The sequence below is a fragment of the Sciurus vulgaris genome (genome assembly GCF_902686455.1).
Source record: "Sciurus vulgaris genome assembly, chromosome: 3".
NCBI classification, from domain to species: domain Eukaryota; kingdom Metazoa; phylum Chordata; class Mammalia; order Rodentia; family Sciuridae; genus Sciurus; species Sciurus vulgaris.
The window spans coordinates 38,189,587-38,209,564 of record NC_136463.1 but is presented as its reverse complement, the minus strand read 5'-3'; the positions used below and the strand labels follow the sequence as shown (position 1 = coordinate 38,209,564).

At 35.3% G+C, this 19,978-nt stretch overlaps 1 protein-coding gene across 8 annotated transcripts in view; it reads left to right on the top strand.

Annotated features, from left to right (window-relative positions):
* Positions 1-19,978, top strand: part of ACACA (acetyl-CoA carboxylase alpha) — a 273,697-nt gene that overhangs the window by 46,955 nt on the left and 206,764 nt on the right. For 5 of the 8 annotated variants that reach the window (XM_079132070.1, XM_079132069.1, XM_079132077.1 and 2 more), the window contains exons 2-3: positions 12,569-12,615; positions 16,294-16,546. In XM_079132070.1, the coding sequence (XP_078988196.1) occupies positions 12,569-12,615; positions 16,294-16,546 (300 nt within the window). Of the gene's footprint in view, positions 1-5,138; positions 5,209-12,568; positions 12,616-16,293; positions 16,547-19,978 lie in introns of all 8 variants that reach the window. The other 3 variants (XM_079132074.1, XM_079132073.1, XM_079132072.1) reach the window with 2 other exon arrangements.

Here is a 19,978-nt window from a genome sequence, read left to right as displayed (position 1 = left end):
TGGCTGTCCTAGTTATGAAGTAGTAACCTTAGATAGAATAGGCTTTTATAAATGATTTTCTTTGAAATGATAACATAAAGTTTGAAAATTCTGAGTGAACTCAAGAAGTTAAATTTGTAAAACAGAATGGGTTTGGGGGACTCAATTTTAAATGAATATTTGGCTATCTACTATGATGGAAATTGAATAGACTCACTAATGAAGTTCCTAAAACTTATAGTCTGCAGAGGGAGGGGGGTTATGAAAAATCATGGAATGAGAGAGACATCATTACCCTATGTACGTGTATGATTACACGAATGGCATAAATCTACATCGTGTACAACCACAGAAATGAAATGATGTACCCCATTTGTGTACAATGAATCAAGATGCAGTCTGTAAAAAAATAAAACAATAAATAATTAAAAAAAAACCTTATAGACTATTTTTGTAGACAGCTTTCAAATCTGTTATTCAAACTTACATGTATGTGGATATATTCACACACAAACACACATACCAAGGTGGATGATAAGTAGATTGATAGGAGCTTCATTAGTTCCCAGGTTTATTAGGAATGATATCAGTAGATTAGCAAGAAGATGATGGATAGCTGGTTTGTTTGTGTTTTATGATTCAGTATTTAGTGATATTCCTGACTGTAGCTAGTCAGACAAGCTATTTCTACTTCATCTCATAAAGCCCAATAATTTAAAGAATGTTTATTATTATTATTAAAAAATTATGTGTGTGTCACTGGGAATCGAATCCAGGGGCTCTCTAACTACCAAGCTATATCCCCATTCCTTTTTTTTTTTTGTTGAGGTGGGGTCTTGCTAAGTTGCTTAGGCTGACCTCAAATTTGGGATCCTTCTCCCTCAGTCATCCAAGTCACTGGGATTACAGATATGTGCCACTACACCAAATTTAAGAGAACATTTCGTATTGGAAAGTACCTAAGTGCCATTTAATGTTTTTTTTTTTTTTTTTTGTAACAGAGATTGAACCTAGGGGCACTTAACTGCTGAACCACATCCCCCCGTCCCCACCTTTTTTTTTTTAATGTTTTATTTAGAGACAGGGTCTTGCTAAGTTGCTTAGGGCCTCACTAAATTTCTGAGGCTGGCTTTGAACTGGCGACCCTCCTGCCTTAGCCTCCTGAGGCACTGGGATTACAGTTGTATGCCACCTTACCCACTGAGAATATTTTTTATCTGATATTCCTTGGAAAACTTGCAGCTATATACATTTCACCATTTGACCTGTGCATCATTCATGGGTCCACAATGTTTTTTTTTTTTTTTTTTTAATGTTGTAAGTTGAACCCAGGACCTTATGCATGCTAAGCCTGTGCTCTACTACTGAGAGAGACCTCCAACCAACAGTTCTTCATTTTTTTTAAACTTAAAATTCTCTTTAAAACTATGTAGGCTGTTTTAACTTCAAAAGCATTAGGAATTGCTGCTTTAACCTGTAAATTTCTCCAACTTTGTCTCTCCACCTGTTACTGTAACATATGATACCTTAACACATCCAAAGGATTTGGGGGATGAAAAAAATTTAGCAGTTTTCCTTTCCTTCCTCCCTCCCTCCCTTCCTCCCTTCCTTCCTTCCTTCCTTCCTTCCTTCCGATTGTACCCAGGGACATTCCACTACTGAGTTACATCCCTCACCCTTTGTTAATATATTTTATAATTTGAGACAGGGTCTTGCTAGGTTGCTGAGGCTGACCTTGAACTTGTGATCCACCTGCCTCAACCTCCTGAGGTATTATAGGTATGGGCCACCATGCCCAGTCTTAATGTTATAATTTCTTAATAACTTCCAGAGATTTTATGCATTTTTAAGCAAATGCTGGTATGTATGCTGTGCCCCCATCATACCCACTTAGAAAACTGATGAATATCTTATTCATTATTCTTCATTTTTGGTTTCCTAATTTAACATAATAGAAAGACTTATAGGAAGACCTTTTATATTTTAATTTTCATAACTTATACATAGTTTAACAAGTCATGATTCTACTGTTGGTTATAAAAAACAGTCATCCTCAGCTCCTTCTTAATTTCATTTCTTTTAGCTCATATATTTGTTATATACCCTTTTTTTTTTTTTTTTTTCTGTAAATAACATACTTCTCTTCCTACATTTTGAATTTTCACTTAAGCATTGTCTGTTGATTCCCAGATATGGAAAATGAGGATTCACCTCTCTTTTTGCTCCTTACCCTTACTATTCACTTTTACCTTTCCATCCTTGACTGCTATCTACTTGACTTATGTGATAACCTTGATTTTATCAATAATTTTACAGTATAAATGTATAAATGCTCTGCAGGATTTAGTTGTGTACTATCCCATTTTTCCTGCACAACTCTTTCTCTGGAGTTAATAATGGTTTTTGTTTTTGTTTATTTACTTTCTATGTATTTATCATTTTTTCACTCTTTATTAGTTTTCTGAATTTCTCAGGACATTGAGATGGGCCAGAATTTCATTAATTCTTATTTTCTGTAAATCTCAAGATTCTTCTGACTGGCTCTGACCTAAATTGCTTGCCCTCTGCATCTGACACACAGCTGTCATCCTGGACTCATTCTTCTCCAACATCCTGGGGATTCTTTTCACTTTTCTTCTGCTTTGGAGAAATTATTTTCCATGTCTTCCACATTCTTAGCTTATTTCCCTCATGTTGATGGGGAATATTCCCTAGTGGCATCTTTAGAAAGAATATATGGGCGGTAAATACTTTTTTTTAACTCTTTGTTTCCCAGAATTTTAAGACCGCAAAGAAAAATGCAGTGAATACCATTTACCCATAGATTGACCGGGGTTTTAACATTTTGCCACATTTGCTTTACTCCTTTTTCTCTCTCATGTGTATATGTTTGTATACAAATATTTTTTTCTGAGTCACTTCAAAGTAAGTTGAAAAAACCTCAAGACACTTCACCCCTAAGTATTTGTTTCTCCTAAGAATTAGGACATTTTCTGGTTTAATTACTTAATATACCCCCAAATTTAACATTTATATGATAATATCTAATATACAGTCCCTTTTAAGTTTTCCCACTTGTCCTGGTAATATCTTTATAACTGCAATAGTTTATAATTCATGATATAGTCAAGAATCAGCTGTACATTTATTCTCAAGTGTTCTTAGTCTTAATTCAGAACAATCACCTTATCCTTTTGGCCTTTTGTGGCTTTTGTCTTTCATTGACATTTTTGGAGATTCCACATTAGTTGTCTTGTAAAGTGTCCTACAATCTGGATTCATCTGATTGTTTCATCATAATTAGGTTCAAATTAGCCCTTTTATAGACTTGGGGTGTAGCTAAGTGGTAAACAGAGTATGTAGAATGCACTGGGCCCTGGATTCAATTCCTAGCAGCATAACAAAAAAATGAAAACCCTTACATATATAGCATTGCATACTTCTAATTACATCACATCAGGAGGCACAGAATGTCCTTTTGTCCTAATATTGATGTTTATTTTAGATACTTAGTTAAGATGGTGTAAAAGTACATTTCCCCCATTATAATTAGTGTATAATTTGTGAGGTGATTTATTTTAAGACTATCTTATTTTCCAATATCCTTTTATCCAGTGGTTTTAACATACATCCATGATGCATTCTGATATGTATTATTGAATTGGTGTCTATAAAATGAAATATGTTTCCTAATTGTATCATTCTAGGAGATAATTATTTTGAGATTTCGCTGTTTGGATCTTTATTCTGTCCTCACAGTAGACCAAGAAGTGGCTGGGTCTTGAATTCTAAGTTGGAAATAATTTTCCTTAAGAATTTTGAAACTTTTATTTAATTGCCTTCAAGCTTCACTTATTATTGCTGATGAGTTTGAAAGGTGAATATGTCAACTTTTTTCTCTCTAGATGCTTGCAGGATCTTCCCTTGTGCTCATTTTCTGATATTTAACTGATATATCTTGGTATCTGTTTTTAATTCATTGTGGTAAGGACTTCTTTCCTTTCTTAATAAGGTGCTATGGATTAGACCAAGGGCCTGGGGCATACTAGGCAAACATTCTACCACTGAGCCATACATACAGACCATTGGTGGACTTTTAAAATCTGGCAATCAAGCCTTTTAATCCTGAGATTTTTTTTGAATTGTTACATTAATTACATTTTGCCCTCTATTTTATTCTCAGTTTGGAGAGTGGCTGTTATTCATATTTGGACCTTCTGGACAGGTTCTCTAATTTTCTTATCTTTTCTTTCCTGTTTATCTCTAACTTCTTAATTTTGATTCATAATTTTTTTCCTCAATTTTATCTTTCCATTGGGTTTTTAAAATTTCTCTGATTATATTTTTAATTTTTAAGAATTATTTCTTAGTGGGATGGAGCGGCTCATGCCCATAGTCTCAGCTACCCAATGGACTGACCAGAAGAATCATTTGAGCCCAGGAGTTTAAAACCAACCTGGGGGGCTGGGGATATAGCTCAGGCAGTAGAGTGCTTGCCTTGTAGGCACAAGGCCCTGGGTTTGATCCCCAGCACCCAAAAAAAAAAAAAAACCAACCTGGAAACATAGTGAGACCTGCCATTTATGTTGTATGTATGTAATATCTTCTGTTAGCTCTTTTAGGATAATGATAGTCCTTTAGACTTCAGATTTCTTTAGATAGTAATTTTAGAAAAGTTGCAAGTGCAGTACATAGAGTTCCCACATACCCTTGAACAAGCTTCACCAAATGTTAATATTTTACATAGCCACAGTACCCTTTATCACAGCTAAGATATTAACATTGGGGGCTAGGGGTGCAGCTCAGTCATAGAGCACTTGCCTAGCATGCAGGAAGCGCTGGGTTCAATACTCATCACTGCAAAAAAAAAAGGAAAAAGAAAAATTCACATTGGTACAATAGTAGTAACTAAACTGTAGACCTTGTTCAGATTTGCCCATTTTTTTTTTTCTGATGTGTTTTTATTGTTTTATTCTTTAAACCAGGATACTACGTTGCTTTTACTGGTCATGTCTTCTTAGTCTTCCCTGATCTGAGGAAGTTTCTTTCTTTTTCTTTCTTTTTTATTTTATTTTATTTTTTATTTATTTATTTATTTTTGTAGTCATAGATGGACAGCATGCCTTTATTTTATTGTTTATTTTTTATGTGGTGCTAAGGATTGAACCCAGTGTCTCTCACATGCTTGGAAAGCGCTTTGCCACTGAGCCCCAACCCCAGCCCCCTGAGGTATGTCTTTCCTTTTTCTAATGACTTTCAGGTTTCGTTTTGTTTTTTTCTTTGTGGTACTTGAGAGTGAAGATTGAACCACAGGGCTGTGCACATGCTAGGCAAGTGCTCTACCATGAGCTACGTCCCTAGCCCTTTTTAATTTTTAACTTTTGCTAAGTTACCCAGGCTGGCCTCAAACTTGCAGATCCTCCTGCCTCAGCCTCCTAGCTGGGATTATCCAATTTTGAAAACTTATCAAGTATTTTATAGAATGTCCCTCAGTTCAAATTTGTTTACTGTTTTTTCATGATTAGGCTAGAATTATGATATTTCTGATAAAATGCCACAGAATGAAGTCACTCTCCAGCTCTTCCTCCCTGCTTAAAGTTGTAATGTTTTCTAGTTTTTCATAATTTTCTTTCAACTTGCATTTTTTTTCCCCTATAAGTAGTTATTTGTTTTTCATTGTTATTTGTTTGTTTGTGTGATACTGGAGATTTAACCCAGGGACACTTTTGTCCTACTGGGGATTTAACTCCAAGCCATTTTTTTTAAAATTTAAATTTAAATTTATTTTTATTTGTTCTATTTAGTTATACATGGTAGCAGAATGCATTTTGATTCATTGTACACAAATGGAGTACAACTTTTCATTTCTCCGGTAATACATTTTACCATCTTTCCCACCTCCATACAACCCTCACTTCCCCTCATTCCCCTCTGCCCAATCCACAGTTCCTCCATTCTTCCCTTACAACCCCCCACCTCTCATTATGTATCAGTATCCATTTATCAGAGAAAACATTGGCCTTTGGTTTTTTGGGATTGACTTATCTTGCTTAGCATGATATTCTCCAGCTCCGTCCATTTACCTGCAAATGCCATAATTTTATTCTTCTTTAAGACTGAGTAATATTCCATTGTGTATATATGCCACAGTTTCTTTATCTACTCATATGTTGAAGGACATCTAGGTTGGTTCCATGCTTAGCTATTGTGAATTGAGCTGCCAAAAACATTGATATGGTTGTATCACTGTATTATGCTGATTTTAAGTCTGTGGGTATAGGCCAAGGAATGGGATAGCTGGGTCAAATCGTGGTTGCATTCCAAGTTTTCTAGGGAATCTCCAGATTCCAGAGTGGTTGCACCAATTTGCAATCTCACCAGCAGTGTATGAGTGTACCCTTTTCCCCACATCCTCACCAACACTTTTTGTTGCTTATATTCTAGATTGTTGCCATTCTAATTGGCATGAGATGAAATCTTAGCATTGTTTTTGATTTGCATTTCTCTAATTACTAGAGATGATGAACATTTTTTAATATACTTATTGATCAATTGTATATCTTTTGTGAAGTGTCTGCTCAGTTTTTTAGCCCATTTATTGATTGGGTTATTTGTATTTTTGGTGTTAAGTTTTTTGAGTTCTTTATAAATATTGGAGATTAGTGCTCTATCTGAAGTGCGTGTAGTAAAGATTTTTTCCCACTTCGAAGGCTCTCTCTTCATGTTATTGATTGTTCCCCTTGCTGAGGAAAAATTTTTTAGTTTGAATCCAACCCATTTTTTGATTCTCAATTTTATTTCTTGCACTTTAGGGGTCTTGTTAAGGAAGTCTGGTCCTAAGCCAACATAATGATTTGGGTCCACTTTTTCTTCTATTTGATACAGAGTCTCTGGTCTAATTCCAAGGCTCTTGATGCATTTTGAGTTGAGTTTTGTGCAGGGTGAGAGACAGAGGTTTAATTTTATTTTGCTGCATATGGATTTCTGGTTTTGCCAGCACCATTTGTTGAAGAGGCTATTTTTTTCTCCATTGTCTAGTATGTGATAACTGTATTTATGTGGGTTTGTCTCTGTGTCTTCTATTTTTGTACCATTGGTCTACCTGTTTATTTCGGTGCCAGTACCATGCCACTTTTATTATTGTAGCTCTGCAGTATGTACTATAGCTATGCCTTTTGCTTCACTCTTCTTGCTAAGGATTGCTGTGGCTATTCTGGGTCTCTTATTTTTCCAAATAAATTTCATGATTGGAAGTTTTCTGGTAGAATTTTTTGGATCCTCTAAATATAGAATCACATTGTCAACAAATAGTGATAGTTTGAGTTTTCCTTTTCCTATTCGTATCCCTTTAATTTCTTTCATCTAGAGTTTCAAGGACTATGTTGAATAGAAATGGTGAAAGAGGGCATCTCTCTCTTGTTGCAGTTTTTAGAGGGAATGCTTTCAGTTTTTCTGCATTTAGAATAATATTGGCCTTGGGTTTAGCATAGACAGCCTTTACAGTGTTGAGGTATGTTCGTCCTATACCTATTTTTTCTAGTGTTTTGAACGTGAAGGGGTGCTGTATTTTATCAAAGTTTTTTCTGCATCTATTGAAATGATCATTTGATTATTAACCTTAAGTCTATTGATATGATGAATTATATTTCCTGATTTCTGGATGTTGAACCAACCTTGCATCCCTGGGATGAACCCCATTTGATCATGGTGCACTATCTTTTTAATATGCTTTTGTATGTGATTTGCCTGAATTTTTGTGTCTGTGTTCATCAGGGATATTGGTCTGAAGTTTTATTTCCTTGATGTGTCTTTGTCTGATACTAATTTCAGGGTGATACAAGCTTCGTAGAATGAGTCTGGAAGGGTTCCCTCCTTTTATATTTCATGGAATACTTTGAGGAGTATTGATATTCTTCTTTGAAGGTCTTATAGAACTTGACTGAGAATCTGTCTGGTTCTGGGCTTTTCTTGGTTGGTAGGCTTTTGACGGCATCTTCTGTTTCTTTGCTTGAAATTGATTGATCTGTTTAAATTGTGTATGTCCTCTTGTATCAGTTTGGGTAAATCATATGTCTCTAGAAATTTGTCGATGTCTTTGAGACTTTCTGTTTTGTTGGAATATAGATTTTCAAAATAGCTTCTAGTTATCTTTTTTGTATTTCAATAGTGTCTGTCGTGATATTTCCTTTTTCATCATGAATTATAGTAATTACTCTGGGTGATTTTTTAAAATTTTGAGACAGGGTCTTGCTAAATTGCTGAGGGTCTTGTTAAGTTGTTGAGGTTGGCCTCCAGTTTGTGGTCCTCCTGCCTCGGCCTCCTGAGTTGCTGGAAACTGCAGGTGTACCACTGTGCCTGGCAATTATTTGTTTTTGATTCTTTCATTTTGGACATTTTTCTCAGACATCTGGTAATTCTTAGTTTTCTGCTCTTATTTTTGTTGCAGGAGGGAGATTGAAAAGGTGATTAGAATATGTGAGTGGGGCTAGTTGACTGTTACCTTAACTGAAGGATGATCCAGTTAGGCAACATAAGTAGGGAACTTCAGTGTTACTAACTTCAGTTTTTTCTTGTGGGTTTTTTTTTTTTTTTTTTGTTGTTGTTGTTGTTTTCTCCTGGCTGGTAAGATTCTACATATCCTAGAAGGTCTTACCCAATATGTTTATTTAATTTATCCATTTTCAATAGGGTCTCCTGCTTGCCCTCTACTACTACTGGTATATCCCCCAGTCTAGAAAAACTCTGTTTAACTATCTCCAGAGAATAAGCCTTCTACTTTTTTATTTTTTGTTTTTAAATATTCCCCTCTCCGTCTCCAACCTTCAGTCTAAGAATAGCAGGTACCTGGCTTCACAAGTTGGGGGGGAAAAATCTAATGATGTGAAACTTCTGAGAATTCTCATTTTATTTAACCAATTCTCATTTTATTTAACTCTTTCACCTTCATCGGTGAAACATTTTGAAGATCCTGTGATATATATTTTATTTATTTTAAGTTTTACGCAAATGGGTCATATTCAGTTTTCTTGAGTTTGTCCAGTTGCTTTCCAAGGAAATGATCTTGCTTTTGTTTTTAGAAGTCTTTTTGTGGCTTGTACCTTAAAAACAAACAAATTAAAAAAAACTTTATGCTTTTGTTTCAGTGGACTTTCAGGAAGAAGTAAAAGTAGATATGTGTTGGATCCATATTTATTCAGTAGTTTTGCAATACTTCTTCAGAGCTTTCTTGAAAAATGCAGAAGAATATACTAGCTTCATCCTTGAAAAATATTTCTTATCCCTGGACTGAGAAATGGGAAATAGGACAAACAATTATATTAGTTTATTTTCTCTGACTGCTCTACCCCAAAGAAATACTCTCTTGGTTTACCAAAATGAGAAAAAAAAAAAGTGCCTCTAGCTGGCTCTTAAAGGAAATGGCCTCAAGACTCTGTTGTGACTGTTCAGATCTAGTGTTGCTAATAAGTCATCAGATTCTACCATCTGGATTTTATTTCTTATTTAGATTTTCCTCTACATGGACTCATACTTTTACCCCCTCTTTGTCTTTTCCTTTAATTCTTCATCCCTAATGTCTTCTTCCTACAGAAAGTCTTTCTTGATCCCTTTCCACCATTAACACCTCCAAGTTTGGATAAAATACCTTCTATGTTTCCACACCTAGTATGTATTATACTACTGTAATCGTGTATCTGAGTATCTATAGTCACTTAGCCTAAGACTAAACCTTATTTATTTTTGAATACATAGCATCTGTCTCACTTTTTGGACCACAATCTTTTATTTTCAAATCTAAAACTTGCAAAAAAAAATAAATAAAATAAAACTTGCAAAAAAAAAAAAATAGTTTAAAAAATTCTTTGTAACCTTCCATAACACTGAGTTAATACCAAAGTCCATTAAAACTTCATCAATAAAATGACAAAAATGAAAAATGGCCAATTCAGTTATTTGTGGAAAAAATGAACTTACTATGATTTGAAAGACAAGGACATGTTGTAATAGTTTTGGATACTTTTATCAATGGCTAAAAAAACAAATTGATGCCCAGCGTGGTGACATTGCTTGTGATTTCAGTGTCTTGGGAGATTGAGGAAGGAAGATGGCAAGTTTGAGGCCAACCTGAGCAACTTAGCAAGACCCCATTGTAAAATAAAAAATAAAAATGACTGGGATGTAGTTCTGTGGTAGAGCACCCCTGGATTCAATCCCTAAATAAAGGAAGGAAGGAAAGAACAGAAGAAAGTTCATTGCTGCCTGTTTATTAGAATTGCTTGGGAAATAAAGTGTCATTTGAGTTCAAGGAGAACATGATAAGTTTGGTAAAGTCTGATGTGCTTATTTAGAGAAATATCTGTGAAAGAAATTCATTTGGACTTTTAAACAGGTACATTAGCTTTAATTAGCTAATTCGATTTTCAGAAACAAAAGGCACAGTTCCAGAGCCTTTTGAAACTTTAATTTAATTTTTCCTCTTTTGTGGTGCTGGGAATTGAATCCAGGGTCTTGTGCATGCTAGGCAAGTACTCTATCACTGTGCTAATAATCTGCATCCCCAAATATTTTCAGGAGTCCCGAAATAAAAGTTAAAGAACACATTAACTTTTAATTGAAAGAGAATTTGACATTGTCAACAATTTTGTATAATGAAGAAAATAATTTTTATTTGGATAGGCAGACTATCCTGTAACCAGATCTGAGGAAAAGGGTTCATTGGAGATGATAAAACAACAACTGTATGAGGCTTGCCCAAAAGTAAACGCCATTCTTTGTTCTTTTTCTAAAGACATCTTAACCTAATTCATGGCAAGCTTTAGGAATCCCAAACTAGTATGTGAGGAAAATTTTGTAGGTGGATTTATTTTGTCAGGAAAGGGTTCATAGCTTTTATCAGATTTCCAGTAGCCTCTTGACCTAACAGGGTTTAAAAACTTGGTTTCCGTACTTCCTGTGTTTGCTTTGTAATAACAGCATAAAGTGGAAGGAGTGGGAGAGTGAGGATTAGTTGTAACTTTAAGATTTTTGGATACAGTTTACAATAAAATGTCATTTACATCATGACCTATGTATAACTGAAACAAGAATTTGCAGAACTATAGATACCTTCATAAAGTATGATGCACTTTCAACATTTTCTATTTTATTTCATTTAGAAAAATATTGATTGTAAATCACTAGGTTGATTTATTAATACTCTGATGGGTGATGACTCAATCTTTGAAAAACACTGACTAGTGCATTACAGTTTACAAAACACTTTAACATACTCTGTCTTCATAGCAGTTCCATTGAAGTAAGTATGACCTTTTAATTTTTACACATGAAGGAGCTCTGCGATGTTAAGTGACTTGTGCAAGTTTTCACTGCCAATACTTGACAGAGTCAGAGTTTCGACTTGGGTCCTCTTTATTTTTTGTTCTGTTTTGCGATACTGAGTGTTGAACCCAAAGCACTGACCTTCACCCCAAGTCCCTTTTTATTTTTTGAGACTAGTCTTGCTAAGTTGCTGAGTCTGGCCTGAACTTGGAGTCGGCTTTCCTCAGCCTTCCAAGTTGCTGGATTTACAGGTGTGGGTAGGTTATAGGTTTTAACTCCAGCTCCACTCCATCTTTGGTTACCTGACTGAAAATCCTTCCTTTTGCATTCTTACTCCTTTCCCTGACACAGTTGTAGGGGATAATATGTGTCAGACTATATAATTAGATAAATTGTAATTCCCCAATTAATATACCCACACTGCTCCAAATCTTATCCTTCGTCATATGGGGGTCCTCCCTTAGAAGTTCTGGAATTTCCTATCAAAGTAATGGAATCTTTCCATTTGTTTCCTTTTCTGCTTTGGACCATTGTTTCTCAAGCCTAGCTTTATATTAGTGTAACCAGCTATGGAACTTAAAATTCAGGTTCCTGGGCCTCCCTCTAGCTGCAGATCTGATTCAGTAGATTTGGAGTGAAATTTAGATATGGGTAGTTTTGAATAGCTCCCGGGTGATTCATACATAAATCCAGAATTTTTTTTTTTTTTTTTTTTTTCAGTGCTGGGTATTGAACCCAGGGCCCTGTACTTGTGAGGCAAGCACTCTACCAAGTGAACTATATCCCCAACCCAAATCCAGAATTTCTATCCTAGGCAAATTTAAACTGTTATCTTAGAAGGAAATCCAGGATTTGGGGAGTAGAGACTTAGTAAAATAGAGCATTGCCTTCTCCCTGGCTCCTGGCCTTCATGAGTAGGTGTAGCCATTAGGGAATATAATTAGAATCTAACTGCCTCATTTTTAATGAAATGATAAGGGTTGGAAGGCATACATTGAGTATACAACTTTTCTAGAAAAGTCACCTTATGAAATGGTAAGTTTAGATTCCTATTTATTACTGTCAAAAATAATCAAGTGTTTGTATTTGTAACATGTGTGATTTATGGGATTAAACAATAAACTATTGGACTTTATGCTTCAAATTAATAGATGAGAAAAAAGTGATACTTTGAATAGTATTAATTTTGTATTATGCTGAACAAAATAGGAATTGACAAAAATTTGGGGTTCTTTAAAAAAGTCTTCAAATTTCTCTTTTTTTCTTTCTTTAGTTCTTTTTGGAGGCGGATATCTGCTCAGACAGTAAGAATTATAAGAGGTCAGTTACAAATAATGCTCTTTTATGTTTATAATGTAATGAATACTTTGTTTATGTGCTAAAATATTTAACTTTGAATTTTTGTTGTTAAAAGTTGCCTTGCACAAAAAATATAGGCAGACCTAAGGTAGACAACCTGAAGTGAGCAAGGAGTCAGACGATGATAGTGTTCTACCTTCTAATTCTGGACTAGAATCAGTGGAAATGGGACACGTGGTCAAGTAGTATCTGGATAGCTGCTCAGTGACTTTCCATACATGACCTCTCTTTTCTGGTAGTTTGCATGCTTATACTTGGGAATACTATTCTGTACAAGTGTTGATGGCAGGACAGGTCCTTTAGCTGTTAACACTGAGCTGCTTCCAGTCTGTGCAACCCTTTAGGGAAGGCTGCTTTCACTATCTTGGAAAGGAAAACATAAGAGTGGTCTTATTAAACCTTTTATTTATTATTCCAGTGACTATATTTTGCTAACTTTTACTTCTTCCATAGAATAAAAAAATCAGTCCTTTCTTGTGGATTTAATTTTTTGTGTGTGGTCATCAAACTTCAGTCAGATGGTAAGCTAGAATCTGCACCTGAGTGCCTTACTACTCATTTCTCTTGGAGGAAGGCTGTCATTATTTTCCCTTAGTTGGAATGGAATTTTACTTTTGGATCTATTGATATTTTTAAACTTGACTATTCACTGTTCTAAAATATGAAAGAGGTTTTTTGCAACTGCATCTTCAGAGTGGTCAGTCTGTTGGAATTTAACTTTTCTTCCTTTCTCTTCCCCTTTTTCTTTCCTCCCTTTTTCCTTTCTTCCTTTTTAAGTGATTTGTTTTTCTTTTAGGCTTCTAGTATAAACTTCTTGATAAAATTTGGATACATTTTATTTTAAAGAATCAAATAATTCATAATAAGGTGGAGCTAGGGAAGAGTAGAGGTACTTTGGATTAGACAGAGTACAGTGAAGGGAGGGAAGGGAGTATGGGGTAGAAATGATAGTAGGATGAATTAACTATTATTACCCTATGTGCATGTAAGATTATGCGACCCATGTAACTCTCCATCATATACAACCAGAAGAATGAGAAATTATACTTCACTTATGTATGATGTGTCAAAATGCATTCTACTGTCATTTATAACTAATTAGAACAAATTAAAAAAGAGAATCTAATATTGTAAGGGATAAATCTATAGTAATTTTAAAACATCAAACTTTTTTTTAAAGTTTTTTTTGTAGTTATAGGTGGACAGACTGCCTTTGTTTTTATGTGGTGCTAAGATTTGAACCCAGTGTCTTACACATGCTAGGCAAGTGCTCTGCCACTGAGCTACAGCCCCAGCCGCAAACATCAAACTTTTTGATGCTGAGCATTGAACTCAGAGCCTCATGCATGCTAGGCAAGTGTTCTACCACTAAGCTCCATGCCCAGACCAATACTTTTATATTTGACTTGAGTTTTAAAAATAGAAGTTAGCTTAAGTAATCTCTAACTAACTTTCAGGAAACTTTTATAGTTTTTTTTTTAAATTTTTTTAATTCCTGGCAATTTGTTATTACTCTTTTATTCTTATAGCATAGTGGTTCTCAAATTCTAGAGCTTGTTAAAATTCAGGTTCTGATAGTTGGGGTAGAATAGGTTCCAAGAATTTGTACTTCTAACAAATTCTCAGATGCTGCTGCTGCTGCTTGTCAACTAACTACACTCTAAGAACCACATTACTCTAGCATTTGCAAATACTGTTTTGTCTCTATAAATGAATAAGCTCTGATTTACAAAGTATACTAAAATAATGGTGCATTTATAATTTAACATTCAGTGGTGATTCCCAAACATTTAAAAATATTGACATTTTCTTGTCTGATGTGATAGAACACTGCTCTATTCCTACTTTTTTTTTCTCTTTCTTTCTTTCTTTTTTTTTTTTGGTGTACTGGAGATTGAACTCAGTTTCTCACACACGCACTCTACACCTACTTTTTCCAGTGGCTCTTTACCACTGAGCTACACCTGAGCCCTTTTTATTTTGAGACAAGGTTTCATTAAGTTGTTGAGACTGTCGTGGAACTTGCTATCCTCCTGCTTTGTTCAACCTCCCAAGTTTCTGGGAATATAGGTGTGCACCACCATACCTGGCTTCCATCTACTTTTATACCTCATGCTGGTTTATAGCATATAAAATTTATTAATAATAAGTTGATTATTATGTGATAATATACCATATCTTAGAATATCTTAAAATCATGATCAGCAGTCATTTTCCAAATTAAAATGATTGGCCAGGTTACAAGCTATTAATACTGAATTGACGTGTAATTTTGAAGTTTTTAAGGACTTTTCAGGGGCTAGAATAAATATTTTTTCATTTAGTTTGGATTTTTCTTGTCGTTGTGGACTTTGAAGTATGTTTTAGCCTTAATTAGTTTATTAGTTAGCAATTGATAACATCTAGTCCTGATTAGTAGGTCCTATATCTAGAAAAATGGTACTTTATTGAGATGATACTTCCATTACTTTGATTATGGATTTTAAATTTGGTGGTAGATTTTCTCCACCAATTCAGTTTACAGAATTGAACAAATAGTAGTTAAACTTTTATAGTCCAAGTGTAGTTATTTTGGTGTAAATTTTAAAAAGAGGTTGGACTGGAGTTGTGGCTCAGTGGTAGAGCACTTGCCTTGCATGTTTGAGAGGCCCTGGGTTCAGTCCCCAGTACCTGGGTGGGGTTTGGGGGGGGTAAAGTCACATTTATTAGCCACATGTGGCTCTGTACACCCATACCTGTACTTCCAGTAGGAGTACTGCAAATTCCAGGCCAGTCTCAGTGAGGTCCTAAGCAACTTAGTGAGATTCTGTCTCAAAATAATAAAAGGACTGAGGGTGTAACTCAGTGGTAAAGCACCCTGGGTTCAATCTCCAGTACTAAAATTTTAAAAATTAAATAAAAATAAAAAGATGTAATTTAAGAAAAAACTGATGTGGGCACATGAAGTTTTTTGTTTGTTTCTGTTTTTTTGTTTTAATTTAAAAAATACCTACTTGGGGTTTCCTTTAAAGGTATGTACTTACATAAGATTCATAACCTCTCAATATATGATCATTTTATAGTTTACTCTAACACCAAGATTCAGACAACCATCAGTCTTCTCAAACCCTTACCATTTATTACCACTAATACTAACAATGAAGTTGCATCCTCACAACAGTTAGTATTCTACCAAGGTTTTCCCATTGATCGTAATTATCCCTTTGATATCATTTAATTGATAAAGAGATTAGGGATGGCCTATGGCTTTTTGAGAAAGATATCTTTAGAGATAGAATTGGGATGGACTGGGGTTGTGGCTCAGTGGTAGAGCACTTGCCTAGCATGTGTGAGGCACTGCATTTGATCCTCAGCACCACGTAAAAATAAATAAAATAAAGGTAATTGTGTCCCTATACAAATAAAAAATATATTTTAAAAAAGAAAAAAATAGAATTGATTTAAATTTTGGGGCATAGTTACCACAATGTCAGTTTTCCTGCTTTGCAGAAATCAAAGACTCTGAGATAGAATAGCCAAGAAAACTAACTGTCCAACTTGTCTTGCTCCCAAGAGCCAGCTGTGGTTCATTAGGTATACTCTGTGAGTGTTGTCAGAGTCTTATCCGAAATCTGCTTTTCTCACTCATTTTCTCCATAGCTCTGAGAGCTTATTTTGAAAGAATAATGGATGAACCATCTCCCTTGGCCAAACCTCTGGAGCTGAATCAGCATTCCCGATTCATAATTGGTTCTGTGTCTGAAGATAACTCAGAAGATGAGATCAGCAACTTGGTGAAGCTGGACCTCTTGGAAGAGAAGGAGGGCTCTCTATCACCAGCTTCTGTCAGCTCAGATACACTTTCTGATTTGGGGATCTCTAGCTTACAGGATGGCTTGGCCTTACACATAAGGTAAGTGAGAGAGTGTATGGGTATCTTATTTAACCTGTTTTGTTGATTATGTTTTGAAAAGAGCAAAAGTAATATAGCTAAGATTGTTTACTTCTTCCCATGTCACTGGACTCATAGTTTTGATGAGTTAAGTGGGAAATGTTGTATGTTATAGGTCTTAGAATTGTCTTTTCTTAGTCCTATGTGGTGGCACACATCTGTAATCACAGTGGCTCAGGAGGCTGAGGCAGGAGGCTCATGAGTTCAAAGCCAGCCTCAGCAACTTAGCGGGGCCCTAAATAAATATTTAGAGCCTGACTCTAAATAAAATACAAAAAAGGGCTGGGTATTGTGCCTTAGTGGTAAAGTACCCCTGGGTTCAATCCCCAGTACCAAAGAAAAAGAAAAGAAAAGAAAAAAAAAAGAATTGTCTTTCCCTGAATGTTCCCCTCAACTTTTTCCTGTCCTTCAGGCATACTAGATTTTTTAGTGAGACCTAGCAAGTAAGAGTTAAATTGAGGAATTTCAACCTTTGTATTGCTTTGACTAACATTATTTTAACTCTCTTGACTATCGATAAGAATTCTCCAGGGATAGGCAAATTTGTAGTAATCTTTCTTTGAACTACTTCTTCATGTCATGAAATTTTACTCTGTTTCTAACACCAGTTAATCCTCAATAAATCGTGACATAAACAAAGGATTCTCACAGAGCCGTCTTTTTTTCTCTATAAACACGATCCATAATTGAGAATGTTAATAAATAGTAACACTGGAATATTCTTATTTATTGATGGTTGATTATACAGTCAGTGTGTGAGCCTATACCTTTGGTCATTTGCTTTGCAGTTTTTGAATGAAAGGGTCTGGGTCAGTAGTTAGTTCTCACTGTGCATCAGGATTACTTGGGTAGGAGAGGGTTAAAGAAAACACCCTCTTCCTAGAGATTCTGGGATCATTTGGTATTGGCTTAGCTTGGAACTGGGGCATTAAAAAAAAAAAAAAAAGAAAGAAAGAAAGAAAAAAGAAAGCTATCCAGGTGATTCTAATGCACAACCAGCGCTAAAATTATAGGTCTAACCTAGATAAACATAAGTTATGATGGCTATTGCCGCTGTTATTATCTTGGTGCTTCTGTTATTAATAGGTTATAAAATAATTCAGCTCCTTTTTATACACTCAAGATATTACTCTATAGAAAAATTCAGTACTGGCTCTGGCTGAATGTGACTCTTCTGCCTTATTATCCCACAGGCTTGGAAATCTGTCTTCTGGGAGATGAGGTACTACATATGTTAGCAGTCACCCCCATATAGCTATATGGAGGTCAGGAAAAAAGAATAAAGCAAGTTATTTATGTTTTACTTTGTAGATTCCTAGAACTTCAGTGAATCAGGGAGAGAACTTAGCGTAATACTTTTTAACAGATGAGGAAACTGAGGCATATTGAGGGGAAATAACTTGCCTTGCATAAGGTAAATAGCTAGAAAACTGAATTTCAAACTTGGATGTTCTGATTTTGTTTCAGTACCTTTTCTTTTTCCCTGACCATACAAATATCTTAATTGTATAACAAATTCAGACAGAGTTGGTCTTTTGGAATAAATGAACAATGTATTATATCTGATTTCTGAGTAAAAATGAGGAATTAGTGGCAGAGAAAAGGGGTTAGGTTTTTATTTTATGTAAATGTTTTATTACTTTATAGTTCGCTTAAGGTTAATCCTGTTTTTTTTTTTTTTTAATTTTTTTAAGTTGTAGGTGGACACAATACCTTTATTTTATTTTTTTAATGTGATGCTGAGGATTGAACCCACAGCTTCACAAGTGCTAGGCAAGCATGCTACCACTGAGCCACAACCCCAGCCCACTTAAGGTTAATCTTAAGGTTAATTCTGGTGGTGATATCTTCCTCCTTAAGGTCACTTGGAAGTGTGTAGGTTTGTGACAGGTGTGATTACTTGCATTTAAAGGACAGATGATTAGTGACACTAAACCTTCTGCAACATAGTGGATAATACCACATAGCCAGAATTGTCCTCAAAATGTCATAGTGACTTTTTTTCCTGTTGAGAAAGACTGGGTTAACTGAATCCTTGAAGCCACACAGCTCCTTGAGAACTTTAATACTATGTGAAACATAATGTCCTTTTGGAAACTAAGTTTGGCAATGGTGAGATAATTGCCATTATAGGAAACGCATCTTGATGATATTTCAAGGCCTTTTGTAGTTGCAAAGTCATTCCAAGTTCATGGATATTATGCAGACTGTGTTCTTAGTTCTTTGCATGCCTTACTATTGGCAAAACTCATGCTGATAGCTCGTGAAGGAGTCATGGAAAGAAGTGTGATCAGCATCCTGGAAAGGGGACAGTAGCCAGTGGAGGAGTCCTGAACAGAAGTGTGATCATCAGCCTGGAAAGGGAACAGTTGCCAGTTTCCAAAGCCTTCTCAGCTAGCTAATGTTTCAAAATAGAACAAAGTTCCTCCTTTGGTCCATTTCTGTGGATAGGTGTCATGGAGGGTAATTTAAATTCTGTCAAATTCATTTGATAGTAGAAAAGACTTCTGATCTGACTCCTGCAACTAATTAGATAATGTTACCATTGATAGTTCATGTTTTTCCTTGGACTCATTCTCATCTCAGTAAAAATGAAGATATTGATTTAAATACTTTTTTTTTTTTTTTTTTTCCCCAGTACTGGGGATTGAACTTGGGGGCTCTACCACATACCTACATCCTCTTACTGAGAGAGGGTCTTGCTAAGTTGCCAAGGCTGGCCTCAGAACTGGGATTCTCCTGCCTCAGCCTCCAGTCGCTGTGATAATAATCATGTGCTTTTGTGTTCTTCCTTTTTACTCTTGGAACTGTAAAGAGTTTTACTCTTGGAACTCTAAATAGAGGTTTAAGGATTGGCTTCTAGAATGAATAGCCTACTCTTTCACAGATGATATAGAATTAAGAGGTAGGTACAGTCTTCAGGATGTAAACTAGAAGTCATCTTATTCCAAGTGAAATAATTGCCATACTGTGGATGAGATTGGGCTTCTCTCAAGTTTAGGGCTTGATTTTAGGTGCTAAGTGAGAAATTTCAGGGTATGAGGGATGAACAGATTTAGGAAATAGACTTTTCCAGGGGTGGAGATGACTTACGTCTTGCTTTTCCAGAACCCAAAGAAGGACTGGAAGAATCACTTTCTGAGCTTTATGACCCAAATATTTGAAGATTGGCCCTGAGGAAGCAGTCATAGCTTTGTGGGAATATACAGGCCTCACCGATGACAATTGTTTTGGCTTTTTATTTTTGGATAAATTTACCTAATAATGATCAGCAGGACTGATAGAGTTCTGAAACTCATTTATATTTATTGAATATTTAAGATGGGTTAAAAGACTGAATGTGGACATCTTTTTTTTTTTTTTTTTTTAATGATTTTGCTGGTTTTAAGCTTC